The 18,385-nt window shown below is 34.9% G+C and overlaps 1 protein-coding gene across 1 annotated transcript in view; it reads right to left on the bottom strand.

The window, feature by feature from the left end:
- Positions 1–18,385, bottom strand: part of LOC136414012 (protein big brother-like) — a 30,845-nt gene that overhangs the window by 10,030 nt on the left and 2,430 nt on the right. The window contains exon 3 of the mRNA XM_066397797.1: positions 3,193–3,405. Within this exon, the coding sequence (XP_066253894.1) occupies positions 3,193–3,405 (213 nt within the window). The remainder of the gene's footprint in view (positions 1–3,192; positions 3,406–18,385) is intronic.

Below are 18,385 nucleotides of genomic sequence, written 5' to 3'. Positions count from 1 at the left end.
ATAATTAAGAGACAAAATAAATTGTGCTAGATAAAGTATCGTGCGCATGAGCGGAAAGTTTGTAGGCCGAGTCGAAGACGAGGTCTACGGACTCGCCAATCCGTAGATTTCGACTTCGACTCGACTTACAAACTTTTCGTTCATGCGTGAGACACTTTCTTTAACACAATATATTTTCTCACTTAATTATATCACAAATTAAAGTGAAATGTTTTAACAGGACTGAAAAGACAGAATACTCGCCTTCTTTTATTAAAAACCTTCTCTGTTCGTAATTCATTACATGGGATTAATAGAGGCTTACTTCTCGACAAGGGTGAATATAATTATCAAAATCCCCACCGTCTTTAAAATTAAGTTGCTTTTATATTGGTTTAGCGATATAACCGATCGTGATCTTATAAGAAATTTAAGGATTATTAGCAGCAAAATATTCCTATCACAAAAGTTATTTACCTACTGATAATTTCTGCCTACAGATTCCCCACATTTTGTCTTTAGATATTATGGTATTTAAAGTCAAACAATTCCTTGCCTTCTTGTGAAAATCCAAAGCAATTCCATTGAAATCTATCGTCGATGTTGCGTTAAAGGAATAAAAACAAAAGATAAAAAGCGAAAGAACAAAATAATAAGGGGGAGAGAAAAAAACACAAAATGAATCGTTTGAAAATAAATTTAATTAAACAAATATTTACACAAAATATCGCAGCATTAAATCAAGTTTAACAACAAATCCTATTTACAATAATACAGAATACTACAAACTTACATACAATAAAACAATCAGTTTTCAAGTTACCAGTGATGTAGCAGAAGTCTGATTTTTTGCCACCGCCGCAAAATCGTTTACTGTTGTATAATTTTTAGATATTAGAAAATTAGTAAAGTATGTGAATTTTTACGTTTAAATTTGAACGATGGAAGTTCTTCTAAAAAGCGTTTCAACCAAAAAATGCCTACAATAATCATATAGTAGTATAAAAGTAGTGTAAAGTAGTGTATGTAGTATAAAAGTTAGATCAGACTCAACTACAACACTGGCAAAATGCTAAAATAGGCAAATCATAATCTAAAGTAAAGAAACAATAATCAGGAGAAAAACATTCAGGATATTTGTTTCAATAGAATATGGTTTTTAGCTGTACCCTACAGACACGAAATTTTCACATCTCATGCCCCCACACGCCTATTACTAATATAATAAAATTATCAGATCACAACTTTCAGAGTAAATGGAGATCTTTGGTTATTTTGTTGCTTCATCTAATATGTTAAAAACATCATTCACTACCTACTAGGTACACCTTTATAGCATTGTTATTAATTTTTGATTCAATGTAAGTATGTTCAAACTTTTGAGGCATCAGAATTATTTAAGTTCATTTCGTTATTTAGATCCAATGTTTAGTGGGTATCAACGATACTTCTGATTTATGTGTTCGAAGTGTTTTATGACATTAATCTGAAATTTGGGAAAAAAAAAATTTGTGACGCAATTTTTCCACTAAGCCAGACATTACAGTTTTAAGTTTTTTCTAAAATAATTTTAATTTGTGATTTTATAATATTGTCACATAAAGGATATGACACATGACACAACATTATTGCAAATTTCTGTTGAAAGCTGTCAAAAATCGAAATTGACAGTCACTGAGCAAGTGGCAATATTTTGATCTAAAAAATATAACCTCTTATTATTTTTGTTTCGAATGCTAACATCAGTTAATGTTACCGATTTATTTAACGTTTGGTAGATACTACTTTTCATTCTGAGCACAATGGCACAGTTTGCAAACATCTTAGGAAATAATAGGGTTTTCTTCAATTTCAATGAACATATTAATGAACATCCCACTTTTTACGCAGCGGTCATGTGTAGTACTTGAAGTGAAAATAAATTATTTGAGTTTGATTTGAGTAAAATTTTCGAGTTCTACACATACTCCTGCGCATGCTCAGTAAAAACTTTGTAACCTGAAAAACGGTATGGTGTACCGGTGGTGCGTCTAATGAAAATGTTTAATTTGTGATTTAGCTACTCTTAGATAGTCGACAATAATATATGGGAAAATACCGAACAAGCCCGTTAGCATTATTTGGCTCCAAAAATTCTAGTACTATGGTACAGTTTGTGACGTATTAAAGTATACTACTTTTAGGTAAAATAGTTTTGATTTTTTAGCGTTTACAGTTTTACAGGGTTTGGTTCTACCAACTAAGGCCATCCCCGAGCGCAGTAACTTTAATGACTTTTTCATATTTTCATTTATTATTTTATTTTATTTTTCCTCCAAATTTCATCTTACCATCACAAAAAACTTCGAAGAAATAATTTAATTATTGTAGAACATAGTTGACACCCAGTATAAGAAAGAATACCAATGCCTAGTTTCGATAATGCAAGCTACTCACATGGCAATAGATGGCTAGTCGGATTTAGACAGCTCACACATGATTTTTGGTGATAGCGAATCCTAAGAGTGACTCGTGATGTGATTATGATGATCAGACAATCTTGCAATCTCGCTCGATTTGATTATCCTCGAAACTGGGAACAGTAAAACTACACATATTGTGTATAAGGACTAATAATGGAGGCTAAATGGCTGCCCACGAGTGAGACATACGAAATTGACAATGACCATCCAGTTTAAGACTATCCTGTGGATTTTCAGTAGATCTTCCACGTATCCATAGGATGACGGAATATGGAAGTCCACTGGATTAAATTATGCTACCTGGGAGATTATATGTGGGAAGGGAGAGAGAGATAAGGAGGTGTGACGGATATGTGAGCTGCAGCAAAAATAATGTTGTGGTACTCTCTCATATATCCGTTGCTATCTTATTGCCAGTCCCTTGTTAATAGCTTGCATCATGTAAACTCCACACAAACTTCTATGATAATTATCAGCGCATCCTTCAATGCGTTTTCAAGGGCAATAACAATCGGCTTGCAATTCGACGACTTTATGGAAAGATGAGGCAACACCACTGAAGCACTAACCTGAACTAACATAAACGCCTGACAATCACATTTGCGCATTCCACATTCTTCTTCCATTCCCTATCCTAAGTACCCTCGTCTATTTAATAACTTTAATAAAGTTTCATGAACGGTTGGCTCATTCTCATGGACATGGCCGTCGAGCTAGACCCCATGGCATGAGCCCCAGGGGCATGACGTACCTCATCTTCCGACCTGTAGCGAGGTTTATTGTCCTCGTACTCCCGGAGCCTTTGTGTGTATCTTTCCATCTGTTCTCTCAAGACTGCATCTTCCCTCATGGCCGCTTCCTCGTCGAACTCAATGGCCCCCAAACCATCCAGTCTTTCGAGGTCCATGTAGCCTCGCCATCTTACGCACACCCCATTCATGATGAATGAAGATTTTATGTGGACCTGCAAACAATACAGAAAATGATATTAAATAATTAAAGTAATAAAAAATTTGTAAGTATTCAAGAAGTTAATTACATCACACCACAAGACCAGGTCTTGTTCTTTGTCTGGCAAAATCAAACATAGTCTGAGTTTTGTAGATTAAGCCTTGGCATTACTACAAAAGTATTGATAAAGAAATTGACACTGAAAATAGATAGAAGATAAAGATAGAAGAAGACACAATATATAAAATTAAACGTGTCTGCTCGCCTAAATTGCGCAGTTCGCTAGTATCACCAAAAATCTGTAAATCTCCGAAATGTATCAATTGACATGTCCTCTGTTGAAACGTATATCTCCAAAACAGTCATCCGACAAAAGAAGAATTATTACACAAGCTCGACTTTCCGTTCTTAATTCCCGTGTAACATTCGACCCAATGGTCACTTCCTGTTTCGAAAACAGCTACTAATCACATCTAAATAGAACTTTGTATAAATAGGGCAGAACCTTTTCATATGTGCCCTACGCAATTATCACCTTGCCTGGGCTAATTGTTATGGGCCTCATTATTCGATCAATGAAAGGGGAGGACTGATTTTGAGATTACTGGCTTTCAAAAATATTGGTAGAATTCATGGAGAATTAATGATTTTCTAAAAACAACCTTTTTTACAAGTCGAAAATTCGTCCTTCTATAAACGAATTATGCGTCATGAACCAACAATAAGCATATAAAAAGTATATATTATTAGTCAGCCAAATTTAAACAATTATTCATACAAAAATTCTTGTAACTCAAATAAATATGTTTGTGAATCATTTAACGTTATTTATTTTCGGGGACGATGAGACGGATTCTTGTCACATACATTTCAGTAAAATTAATTCCCATTGTGATGATAATCGAATGTTTTGAGAGCCATGGCCATAAATTCTTTATATTATATTTCTTGTTTATGTAAAATTATTTTTAATTTAGCGATAATAAAATTAACGAGATTTGGGAGTCTATTTTGAAATACACAAAATATCCAAATATCAATATAGAATCTTCAATATGTTAGAATGCATCTTGAAGATTTTTAAATTAGAGAAAGTCACATGGAATTAGATCTAGTGTGCGTGCAGTCTATGTTAACGAATTTCAGTGGATCAGTTATTGGTTTATAAAAATACAATTTCAAATTTTAATTAGAAGGCTCAGCAGGAAATAGTAAAACAGAGCGCAAGAAAACTAAACTGAAATGGTACTAAAACTGAACCGAATGAGGATCATAGTGTTTGTCATGGCACAACTGGACTTCTTCATGTCGTTGTTCACCTTCATGTTATTTTGGCCCCTGGTAGAGTAATATAAAATTCTCCCTGGTATAGCACCCTCTAAGTAGAAATAAAGTCATTATAACAGAAAAAGGTTTAGAAAGGGTGAAATCTCCCGTAAGTGTCCCATGGCGATGGGTTAGGCCCACCGAGATATTGAGTTTTGTTCTAAAATGTACCCTTCGTCCAATTTCCTACTGTGAGGGCGTTCCTATGTAGATAATTGAATTATTGCCCAATGTGACTTATTTTTTGTGCTAAGGGACTGTTTTCTCTTTCGATTTAGATGGTAATGGCAGGGCGATGTGGGAAAATGTTAAGAGTAACAATTTGTATTGTTTGACCCTATATGGACATTCCACATATTGCTTTAGACTTCGTCTGAAAATTAAATTGAGTAATAAAATTTTATTACGTCAAATAACTCCCCAAAAAGACTAAAAAGTCGGTTTCTCGGTTGAATATATGCGCCAACCAAAGCAATGTTTATAAACAGATTAATGCGCATGGCTCTCTTAAATAATAAAAAGTCTTGCACCAATAGAGAAAAAGACAAATTACAGCTTCATGACACCACAAGTTCAAATATTGACCAAATCTACTTCTAATTCACCATATCTCTTCCTGGTTAGCACTGAAAAATCTTTGATGTGTGTCAAATTTATATTGGTTTCAAACCAATGCCTTTCACGAATTTATAGTATGAAGGTACATCTTAAGGCGAAGGAAAAACAGTGGCGGTACAATAGTTTTTCAGTTAAATAAAATCCACGGTCGATCGTCTTTACGGAGGAATAGTAGCTGGACCAAGACCAAGATCTTTACGTCGCTAATGAGATCACGTCCGACATGACTCGGCAAATTCAATTTCCGGTGAAGATTGATTTCTTTTTAGAAATTTAATGCTCGTTCGTAATAGTTTATTCTTGAAAGAGTGTTTCATTCACTATTTCAGAACAATATCTCTGGAATCTCACCGGCCGGCACGGTAGCAAACCGTATTTGATTTCTTGCTCATGAGAAAAGGTTCAGTAGTTCCTGAGGCGTCATGGTGGTTAAAAGCTTTTAGAATTTTCACGCAGAATTATTATTTGCTTTTATTTATTTATTAGACAAACCGAAAAAATCGTAAAAAAATTAATAAAATAGGTCTATTTAATATCCGTCTATGGTCCAACTGATATGGTTTCTCTTGATGTTTCTCATCCACTAGGCACTAATTCGATAAATTATTAGTTAAAAACGGTAATTATTACCTTATACCGTATATTTTACATTGTTACGATTAAGTTTCAAAATTTTCATTTTACATCATTTAGCTTTAATTTTTTCGTCTCATATAACTCACAAGATAGTATCACTGATTCCTTTTTTAATGCGAACTATTGAAAAATTAAAAAGTATGAATTATTAATTATAAGTTGATTTCAAAAACGAATATAAATAATAAATAATTCGCGTAAAACTCATGCCAAAAATGATTTTTTGCATTATGACCAGTTGTGCACATTTATTTGACGCTCGTCCAGGGGGTCATTTAGCACTTTCACATGTTTCTACCACTCAATTGATCCATTAAACAAATTTTCAAAGCATCAACCACTTTTGTAACATGGTATCTAACTAGAAGTAGACGATATTGAAATTACCAATCGATAGTTGATTGTTACACATCGATCAATAAATATGTTATTAGCCTATTTTGGAATACACAAAATGTCCAAATATCATAGAATCTTCAATCTATTGGACTGAATCTTTAAGATTCTTAAATTAGGGAATGTCGCATGGAGGTAGATCTGGTATGAGTGCAGTCCGTTTTAACGGATTTCAGTGGAATTGAGTTTCGTTATTAGAAATAAAATTTTAAATTTTTAATAATTCTCTGCGTTAGTTGTAACCTTATGGCATTTTACGGACTTCTAATAAAATTTAAAAGTTTCCTACCCTAAAATTGGAAGGCAATTATACCGCATTAACTTAACAACTTCGTAATTGCCCAGAAAGGGCTGGAAGTCAGAAATTAACAAATACAATAAATACAACAAAGCTAACCAAGGGGTTCCGACGCCGCACACAGCACATTTTAAGGTCGTTTTAATTTATGTCCTAGAGCGGCGTTTATGTCGTCAGTTGTATAGCGGGTAGATATCCCAATTTACTTTGGGGCCTTTAGTAGTGCATCTTTCGCCTAATGGATTCGGTTATTTAAAATTTTAGCTTGTATTTAAAGTGCCCCAAAGATTCACGGGGAAAATCAATGGATTAGATCTGGTATTGCTCAAATTTAAGACCAGAAATCAAGTATTTCATGTGGAACCTGACAACATTAGTCTCTTACGAATGCACTTAATGGGTTTTGAATTCACCCTATAGACGCATTCAGAAAACTGCTCCATTGCAGCGGTTGCATTTCAACAGCTGTTTATGAAATCAAATTCTCAGACAAAAACTCTCAGCGAATTTAACCTTCAAGTGCTGCAGCGCTTGAACACAAAAATAAAACAAAATGTGCTATTTTCAATGGTGAAAAATCTGTGGCTTGGCCGGATTAGCGATGATTTTTTAAACTTATTATTCTCTGAGTTCTCAAGTTTCCAAACGGTTTTCAGAAAGTTTTTTTCTCAATTTTCCCTTCGCTTAAAACACCAATGAGTTACGTAAATTTCTGAAAGATGATACAGAGAAACTTGCTTTTACCTAAAATCAACCGTTCGGTGCTGCAAAAGGATGTTTTGGAGTTATAATTTTTTAATAAAATAAAATAATATTAAATAAATTTAACGTCTGAGATGTCAAATATAAAAGAAAAAAATTCTAATAGTTATAATAGCAGTGGCGTAGAAGAATCCGTTTTCGAGCAATAATTCTTAAATACTGGACATGTCAAAAAGACAAAAGCACTTTTTATTAATATTTACTTACTTACTATTTAAAAATTTACATTTTTTTTTCAATGTTCTCAATTTAATCAAATTTTTTATTTTTTAAATAAGAGCCAAAATCATTAGTACTTGAGTTTATTGATTGACTTGAAATTCAAGAAAATCAAATCAATCATTAAAGATAATCTTCTCCGCATTAAATTTCCCGCGATTAACTATAAAAAACGTGCATAATTTCACAAACACCAATATTGATTCAACAATAACCTCCAGAAGAGAGTTTGTAGAAGGTGACCTACAGGACTGAAGCTCCGTTTTCACGGTCACAGCAGTATAATTTAAGTCAATGAATAACAAATGTGAGATACGTGTATCGTGTTAAGGAAATCCCATGCAGAACAGCAATAGCGATTACTGGAAAAACTAATAAACGTTTTATTAAAAGGTATACGATGATAACGAGCTGAATATGAATTAGGTTTATTTTGATGTTCAGGGAAACATTGCCAGCGAGGAATCACGTCGCCCTGTCTGGTAGATTTATTACATAGTGCTAATAGTCGATTTATCGACCGGTTTAAAGGGCCTTAATAACAATAATAATGAACAGCAAACAAATTATTAAAAACAATTCAGTAGAATTTAAGAACAGTAAAAATTCCCAAGGAAATTCTGGTATTATACATATATTTTGATTTGCAGTAAGATTTTCCATATTCATAAGTTCTGGGTTTATGACGAACGTGATTACGTCATGATTTATTACTATTTTAGGTGTAGGTAATTATTATATTCGCTAGCTAGACCTGTTTACAATAGAAGTTGAACAAGGTGGCAAAATCAGAAATACTAGGTATTATGGGTTTACCGTAGGTATATATACTGTGCCCATATTTCATGACTAGAGAGTTCATCCCACTGTTTATTGCAGGCATTTGCAAACCAAACATCAAACGATGTTGCAAAGTCTGCGCATACAAATATTGAAAAATAAGAAAAAAGCTGCGAAAAATAGATCGAAAATACATTGAAAATAATTTTCCAAAAATTTTTTTTTTTTAATAAAGAGATACTTTTGCGCATATCCGTTGCAAAATACAAATAAAAATTTTTAGCTTCAAACCACCACTTTGAGCTTTGTGGGCGCATCTGAGACTGATTTTTTCCATACGACACTCTGTATGTATCATTGAATATTATGAACCTGTGAATCACAAAGCACAGTTCCTGATCACTTTCCTATAGCTATCTTTATCGATTTTAGGGTAATTTGAGCCTTGAATTAAACTGGTTAAAAATCGCAAATTAAAAATCCAGGCCCGTCTTCAAAATAGAAAACTGCGAGTGAGACTATAAATCCCTGTGTAGTCAAAAAACAACAGTTTAGATGTTGCACGGTATAAAACCATTATTATAAAACAAGATTTGGCAGATTTTCTTTTCAAAATTAATGAAAACCCGAAAAATATTTGAAAAACTTTTAAGGCTACTTAGATTTTCCATATGACTGTCCATTGAAGTGGTGACCATAAGGCTGGAACACACTGTGCATGAATCGCGTATACCGCTCAATTTCTTTATCAATAAGAAAACCACTAATGAAAACCTCGAAAATAAGGACATCAAAACATATGCAAAACAAATTCCTTTGTTTGTCGGATATAAACCGATGATGGAAAAAAGTAGGCCATTGGTCAGACCGAAAAGAATTGTTATTGTTTGCTATTCATAAAAGATGAAAAGTAACCACGCCTATTTTGATTCACCGAAATATCGAAATTACCATAAGAATGTTCCAAATAGGCCGCTGCATGGTACGTATGGGTTGGCCCGTCGAAAAGGGGTTTCAAGGGTGAAAGTAGCCATCGGACAACTGGTGCGTTTTTTGTTGCTTCATATAAATGACCGTGTTTTTGTAGGTAGTTTTGTAAATTATATTCTAAAAATGTTGTGCTCAGTGATTTAATTTAGGGTAAATGATCCCTGTGCTGTAAGCAATCTCATCTGAAAAAGTAAAATTGTCCAGTCACGTTCCACTTTATGAGGCAGATTCAAAAGACTGCCGTTCTAAATGAATTAGGTTCGATCTAGTAGTTGACAAAAAGTCCCTCGTCCTCGGCAGATGGTCAGAAAGATGACTTTTTAATAATGTTAATAAAACAAGTGACCAACGGTGAATGACAACAGATCGGGTTTCAATCCGTTCACTTTCTGAACGAACGGAAAATTTACCGACGTCATCGAATTAATTATTATTAATCGTTAATTGTACCGGAAAAGCAATTCATTTCGATGCGTCCTACGAAAGGAGCATGAGTCAGTTCACTAACCACTCTTTACGTCGAATTTACAATTTAATTAGCCTTTGTTGCTAATAAAGTTATATAATCCGGGTTAAGGCAATTGAAGTAATGAATCACCAATGTTCAATTAAAAAAATCGTACAGGCCGCCGATGGATTGAAACATTTAAGGCATTAAAAAGTCTGAAGTTGAAAAGTACGGTACTTTCTATAATAAAATTGGAATCATTAGCGCGTTTAATAGTCAAGTGAATTTATTAGTATAAAAATCTTCAATTGACTTTTCTTATGGCGATTTTTATACCCATAACAACATGTTTATTTATGCGAAATTAAAACTGCATTATCCGGCATATTTTCGAATGAAAGTTACCATAAAATCGTATTATCCTCCTAATAATTCCCGAATAGTGCGACGCTTCCGCGAAGAATAAAAAACTATGTCACTGCTTGGGATAAGAAAAATACTTATTAACACACTTTGATTGCAAAATTAAAAGTGTCGTTGCACGGTGAAACGTCGGTTTTGCTGCTCCTCTAATTTGACTGCGGAAAAATTAGAAACCTGTATATTTGAGTTTTTAAAGAAATTTCATAGAAAATGTATATAAAAATTAATTATCATACATCACAAATTAGTATACTTTATCACGGAAATCACTTGTCATGGTAGAGTAACTGTTGAGGGAGGTTTTAAAAATTAACACATGTCGAGATCTATCAAATTTTTGAAGAAAAACTTTTTTTTCTAAATGTTCTTCAAAAAAATTTTATTCGTTAATTTCCCACAAAAAAATAATAAATAATTTTTATACTTAATGGACGCATTTGGGCGACTGACAGCAGTCGAGCGCTGCAGTACTTGAAGTTCGAATTTGCTGACTACTTTTTCCGTGACAACTTAATTTGACAAACAACTATGAGTTTAAACCTGTAACAATTAAAAGTTTAAAATTCCATCGCGACACATTTTACGAGTTTAAATGAGCGCTTCAGCGAAATACTACCGCTGCAGTAAAGCACTGCTGTTCCCTGAATGCGCCCAGTACTTAACAACGGCAACACTTCGTAAGAAGTTAAATGACGTCTCGGTGGGTGCTTATTTTCAATACGTTCCTGCTGGGCCTGGTTTCTATAGGAACAAATAAATGTAAAAATGAAAATTTATTATTGTGACCTGCTACTAACCTAAACTAACCTGATCTTAGCCCGCAACACAACGCCCAATTCAATTTTTGCTGGTCCTTGAATGCATTCATAAATAGGAAGATTGTACATTTGTGAGAGCTTTCTAGTTACTTGTTGATCTCATTTAATAAGCCAAGGCGCAACATACCTGCTAGACAAGACAATTCACTCATGATAGTTTAGATATCAGGATATAGTGTTTCATATTAGTTCGCGATGACAGACAGATAGGCAAACCGATCGCTTCTGGATCAATCTTTCTAGACTGATGACATCTGCGTAAATTATGTAGCTTTCATATATTTCAACCGAGTAGCCGGACTATATCCCCGACCCAGCTCCAATTAAGAAAAAACAAAAGAACAAAACACCTATTATGTCATTAACGAAAAAACAAAAGCTCGTTTTGTTTTAACTCCCCCACGGTGTCTGGATACGCGCGCTAGTTAGCGCTGTTGTTGACTGGTTCTTCTGTTTTGTGACGTCAATTATGAAACGGCGTCCATCAGAGTTTTCTTTTGTTTCAAGATGATATGCGCCATGGGCGACACGTGACCCGTTTTCCGGTGTGTTTGCACCCTTATCCATCGTCGGGGAAGTTTGCAAATAACAATCAGTGAGCTTCAGGGAAAAAATGCCTAAATGGACTAATTATTTTTTCTCGCGAACATTATCGTGCCTTCTGTTATTGATGATTCGTAGATGATCGACTTAATGAGAGTTAAATTAAGCGAGCAACAGTCTCGTGCTAGGGTTGAAAAGGAAACCAAGACAGCCCGAATTGGACCGATCTCACCCATATGGTGTTGTGCGTGGTTATTATTGACACGCAACCAAATTCCGTATTACATTGAAGGTAGTAACGGCAAATTTTCAGTTTTGATTCAAAGTTCGTTAAAAACGTTATTAATGTTCTTGTTTTTCTTTTAATGAGAAACCGTACAAACGACCGAGAGATATCGAGAGTATTATTACATGCCGATAGAGATACACTGAAAGATAATATCTTTGAGAAACGCACTCGACGTGTAACCTACTCGGTGACTCTTGGCGTTGCAATCCACTTCTGCACTCTAAATTTCTAATGATTAATTTTCAAGAGGGTCAAAAAGGCATTCAAACAAGAAAATACTTTCAGGGCTCAACAACACATATCCCTAATCAAACAGTGCGCAACAACGATAAAACAATAATGGAATTAGGGTACGTAAACGTAGACAATCTGAAAACTCCTCACGAAATGTCCGTCCAAGCGAGAGAATTTGTATTGACACTGCGCATCGGGCAGTTACACCCAGTATGTGCAACTGAAAGGACCACCCTGTAGAAGGTGGAGGCTCACCCCATTGCGTTATTAGATCGTGCCTTTCGAATCGGAGACGATCTTGTTTAACATGCGTGTAGGTATAAGAACTTATACAGAGTGTCCAAGATAAGGATGTTCAACATTGGAATCTCGTGCAGACACAGATTTGGTTAAATCGGAGAAAAATTGCGCATTCAAGGGAGTAGCTTTACGACGCCAAGGGATCTGCGCATGTAAAATGTACAAAGCAATAAAAAACCGAAATTGCGTAAAAGATTTGTAATATTTTTCAGATTTTCTGATATCACATTTATCGTGAATCAGCGTCATAGAAACATTTCTTTTTATTTATTTAATGAACCCTTTCGCTTCGACACTAAATTTTCAATAAATAGTCAAAAAAGTTAATAAAAATAAACTAATCGATTCTTACATTGTCCAACTCGTCACTGACAAGGATGTTCACGACCTCCCCCCCCACTATAAATTATCCTGTATGACAAATTACTGAGATATTAAGCTCATCGCACCCTTTGTCCCGGCAGATTTTAGCCCAGGTGATAACCCGTGCTGTTACTAATCGACTATTTCAGAAGGGTTCAATCTCGTGACTCCAATTTAATAAAAATGTGTATCTGGAAATAAATCTTAGTCATGTTCACATGCTCTCCTTTCGAGTTAATAACAAATTATTGCTCTCGCCTGAATGTAAAGTCTTTTTGAAACCGATGCCTCGGGAAAGCAATTTTTACGGTTCACTATGTTTCATCGAGACAAACGGAATGTTAGACACTCACTGAATGATATACAGAGTGTCCCAAATATAATGGTATAAATAAACGTTGGGTGCCATGTCTCCTTGTAAATGTTGCCTCGTCGGTGAACAATGTGTTATTAAAAAACAAAGGATCATGATATTGCTTTTGGAATAGCAGATCTCAGAAATTAATTCTGGGCGGAGAATGGTGTGGAAACGGCTGCTGTTTCCGTAGAAGTTTAGAAACTGCCGATTTGCTGACCCCCACCGCTTCAGAGATACGTCTGGTACCAGTCTCTGGATTTTCCAGTATTAAACTTTTTTATTTTTATCGAATCTTTATGCTTGGCAATACACCGAAAACTGAATTAAAAATATCTCGAAGACGGTTAGTGATTTGAGTTTTATTTTGCAGATCATCTTTTACAGAAAGAGCATCAGAATTCGTAAAAATATTAAAATTATCGGCACTGGTGAAAAAGTTCATTTCGTCGATTTTTTGTACCTGGGTAAGAGCCCGGTGGATACAGGCCCACAAAAGACACAAAAGTAATTTTTAGTATTCAGTTGTAGAAATTAAAATAGTGAGCGGCGCCCTCAAAGCAACACAACATGGACTATAAACCGTGTTTATTGTAACTCTGCCATACCCCGTGCCTTTGTAAATAACTGTAAAACGGTTTATGACAGATCAGGCGCCTTTATGCAAGATGTTTAAAGAGACATAGGCGGATATGATCTCCAAATGGCAAAAATCATAATGCGTTTCCATTAAGGGACTTATACCAAAAATTATAATATACCTTAACAGGAGTACAAAAGAACATGATGATTTACAATATTTTCTGTTTGAGTCATCTCTTTGTGAATCACTTTTCTGTTCGAACTTTCTTCTGTTGATCTCATTCGGATCCTGCTCTTTCCGGCCTATTACAGAGTCACTGGTTCTTGTAATGTCTCGCAACGCTACTGAATGGCAGTCATTACGACTTAGCCTTTTTGTAAATAATCAGTGGTTAATCTTAACAATAGCTCGTTTTATGTGATGAGTTTTATATCATCGACGTTTCTTTGAAATTTGATAGCCCCGCGGCTAGACGTTTCCTCCTGCGGCAGGACATTTGGACAAGTCGCAATAAGCGAGTAGAGGAAATTCCATCACTAGATGCAGACAATTAGAAAAATGTCTCCATTAGATTAGAAATAATTGCTCAAACAGTTGTATGTTGGAATTTTAAAGACCTTTAGAAAACAAAACTATTATGCCTTATTATTCAACAATATGGAATTATTATGTTTTGAAACGGTCTACAGGATGTCCACTTCTGCAGAAACTATTTTTTTTTTTAATTTGCAAACAGCATATTTTTTAACTCCAAGTTGCACAACTTTACAGTAATTTAACCGACCTCCTATCTGTTACGGTTATCAAGATCCCCATGGTTCAACTAGAGAAAGGGACACTCTGTATAAATTAAAATCAGATATTGCGTATCAGTTTTGAAGTTTGTAAACCTTGGTAAACCCGACCTGTAAATATACTCACATATCATATTTTCAGTGGTTTTCCGTTTCCTCTTCATCGCCTGTTCAGTATAATTAATATAATGCACTTTATTGGTATCAAATTCCCTTCATGAGGTATTATAAAAATATATTATTTCAAAATATCATTTAGTATTATCCTCCCTTAGTGTGGACATAAGATGGCGTAAGTCTTAACGAGAGTCTCCTATATTAAATAGCTCAAATGTACATTAAACTCTTGAGGTGCGATATACATTACATTATAATTTTACATATCTTGGAATATTTTTTATTTAAATTTAATGCCTTCTGCTTTAGTGGACTAAAATATGTTTCAATGAAATGTACCCCCTCGCGGTTGTTCATCGAGAAAAGATTCCTCGAGGTTGAGACGCCACACTGTCTTGAACCATGGCGACTTTCCTCAGGGTCTCCACCAACAAAATCTCGACGCCACCATGGTGCAAGAACAAAAATCTGAACTCGAGAGTTGCACGAAACGTGGCATTTTGTGAATTGAAATCGCATTGTAAAAGAGATTCTTTCAGACCATTATTTTCAACAAAAAAAATAAGAACTTGAATCAATTTTTGGAAAACCGAAAAAGGCAGATATATAAGCAAAATTACATCCACATTTGGTCCGCTCTGTATTATTTCACCTGAACGATTCATGATACTTTAAATTATATAGCTAACCTGAATTAACCTGAACCAACCAGAATTCACCTCGTTTGAACAAATCCACTGATCCGTTTCGGAGTTATGCTGCGTCAAACTCGATTCGAAAAATCGAATGTTGCAAAGCAACTGGCCAGCAGTTTATTATTCCACTGAAGCATAGCGATGGGATGTCGTTTTCATTTGTATAACTATATTAATCCCACTCAAAAATATCTCCCAAGACAGCAAGAACATTAAATCTAATAGAGAATAGAATACGAAACATGATTTTCTCAACTATAGATTTTATTCTTTTAGTGCTCGTTGAAAGAACACCTGTGGCAATTTTTCACGATTCACTAAGCCCAATCATCTTTCAAATCCCGAAGAGCACGAAAGGCAAACACGGCTAATCCCCCTTGGATTCCCATAAAAGCTCCCTGTGTGGCATCCACCGAGTGTTTACATTTTTCATAAATTCTCATATAGGGCGAAAAATTAGCAAACAGGATTACACGGACTTAACCATTCTTCCGGATGTTTAAGGAAAAGTATATACAACCCCGAACGATGTTTTGAACAGATGGATACACGTTGGAACTCCCACTTAGGCCGGGGAAAAACCTTAATAAATCTTTCGTATTTCATTGGGATGACCTGAATTTTTGACTGCCGAATAATTACGGGAAGATAAAGTATCTTTGAATGGTCCCCATATGTATTTCTCTGGGTACCACATTGTCTTTTAATAAAAATTAGAGGTTTAGATCTCGACTTAACTTGTCTCTTTCGCTCTTTTATTATTCAAATTAAAAAACAAACAGAGGAGCAGTTAGAGACGCCAAGGCAGCGGAAAACAATGCATGATAAATGGACAACTAGTTTTATAATAGAGCTAAAACACGGGCCATTAATATCTCGGGAACGACGCGTCAAAAATTTGACCCTTTGTTAATAAGGGTAACAGGCCCTATAATATTTTAATCTCCTCTATTAATAAAAGAGCAAACGTGCCTGCTAGACAAAGGAGAGGTGTTAATTTTATTCAGCGTGGACATGGTAACACGTTTTTTTCTAGTCTTTAGGGCTGGTTAAATTACCAGTCCATTGATGCTTATTCTTCTGGGCATGTACAGATGTTCTAGACTGCATTGAATACCATCGTATAGACAAGAACAGAGCTTCAAACCGACCTTCCTGAAGCTACAAATAAAAAAATTGGAAGAGCAATTTTAGATCATAAAACCCATCGGGTATGCTAGCAGATTGGGAGTCTTTCTAAATGTCAAAAAAAAGTTCTTGGAAAATTTAGAAACGGATTTTAGAAGGTCGGCAATTATAACACAAAAAAAAATGTCCGTCTCAGACGATGTTTTTGCCATATTGTTATGTTTTGCTCGTAAATTGAGTGTAAAATGTAGCTTTGAAGGGTGCCCATTAAAAATTTATTACGCCCAACGAACCCAACGTCGTGTTTATTGTCGTTTAGGTCACAATGTGCTTTTAAGGCAGTTTACGACCGATTCGGTAACAATTGCTCGGCAAATACCTCGACTTTGTAATGAAAAAATGATTTAGTTTCCCTGAAAAATCTCACATCCCCGTTACAGCCGAGTAAAAGCAGAATTGAAATAAAATCTAACTACAAATAAAATAACAATCTCAAGAATTCATCGCTAAAATAAAAGTGATCTTCCGTTGGGTTCCCACGGGTTATATCAGCACGGGCCGAGGCAGAAATATATCATTATATTGATTTTTTGAAGATAGATGTAAAGTTACGTCTAAAGAAGATACTATAATCATTTTCCTAACTAAAAGTGCGGAAAGTTACACTTTTTCGCAGGCGATTGCAGTTGGACGGCAGTCGGCCGTGCAGTCGAGTTTTGGGGAAAAGGTACTTTCCGCAAAAAGTTAGGAGTTAGGGAGGTACCATTAGGGCAGTTTACGAAAGTTTCTATAAGAGTTGCTCGGCAAATACCTGAACTTTACACTGGAAAATGGTTGAATTTCCCGGAAAAATGTCACATTTCGGTTGTAGTTGGGAAAATGCGGAATTAGTGAGCCTACGATAAGACTTAACTATAAATGAAATAAGGATCTCGTATTTAATTGCTTAAATAAAGATGATCTTACGTTGAGTTTCCAGGGGTCATGTCAGGCCGGGCCGAGGCAGAGATTTTCAATATTAAAAGGATGAAAAATGCGATGCTTTTAAAACCGACCAATAACGCGAAATCTGTACAATTGTTACGACATTTTCGTTTAAGTTGATTCATTGATATGTAAAATAAAGTGTTTTCATGATTTCATCGTAGATGAAGTATCTAATTAAAGCAAAAGTACTTATTAATTCTCTACAATACTATTTTTAACAATTGTAATTAAAATGAAATATCATTCAACCTTGACTATTTTTCTTACGTAAAATCCTTACTTTGAATGTGGTGAAAGCACCCCAGATGATTACGGTTTCGATTTGCTATTGACCAATAAATATTTGCTTTGGTGTTATTTAGAATAGATTGTTCGATTCAGTAAGCGTTAATTGCGTTAATTAAGTGGATTGTCAAAGCAACAAAACAATTTTAAAAAACTGGTCGTGAATGAATAATGACTCTTTTTTTCACTAGTCGTGAAAATCGAAAAAGTCATTAATTCAGGACGGATGAAAAAGGTAGTCACTGGGTTTTTCACTAGTCACGAAAACTGAAAAAGGTATTCATTCATGATCAGTGGAAAAAGTATGAAAGATGTTTAATTTCAGTTTATTTACTTTCTTTGGTTTTTCAATTTAATTCATTATCATTTTCTGTAAATTCACAAACAGGTCTCATTTCTACATCAAACAACCAACTTCCCTACAATACCATTCTGTCATAGATTTCTATAACAATACGGAGCCTAGGGATAGGAGCATAATCGTTAATTTTATCCCTCCCTCAACGTTTCACGATAAACTCGAATGAATATTCTTTCTCAGATTACTGTACACATACATTATTCCAGTTTTGAATTACTGTATTGAAAAAGACCCTCGAGGGGTCT

Source organism: Euwallacea similis, chromosome 16 (genome assembly GCF_039881205.1).
Source record: "Euwallacea similis isolate ESF13 chromosome 16, ESF131.1, whole genome shotgun sequence".
NCBI classification, from domain to species: Eukaryota; Metazoa; Arthropoda; class Insecta; order Coleoptera; family Curculionidae; genus Euwallacea; species Euwallacea similis.
Note: the sequence above shows the minus strand (reverse complement) of the source record. Positions and strands in the feature narration are given on the sequence as shown.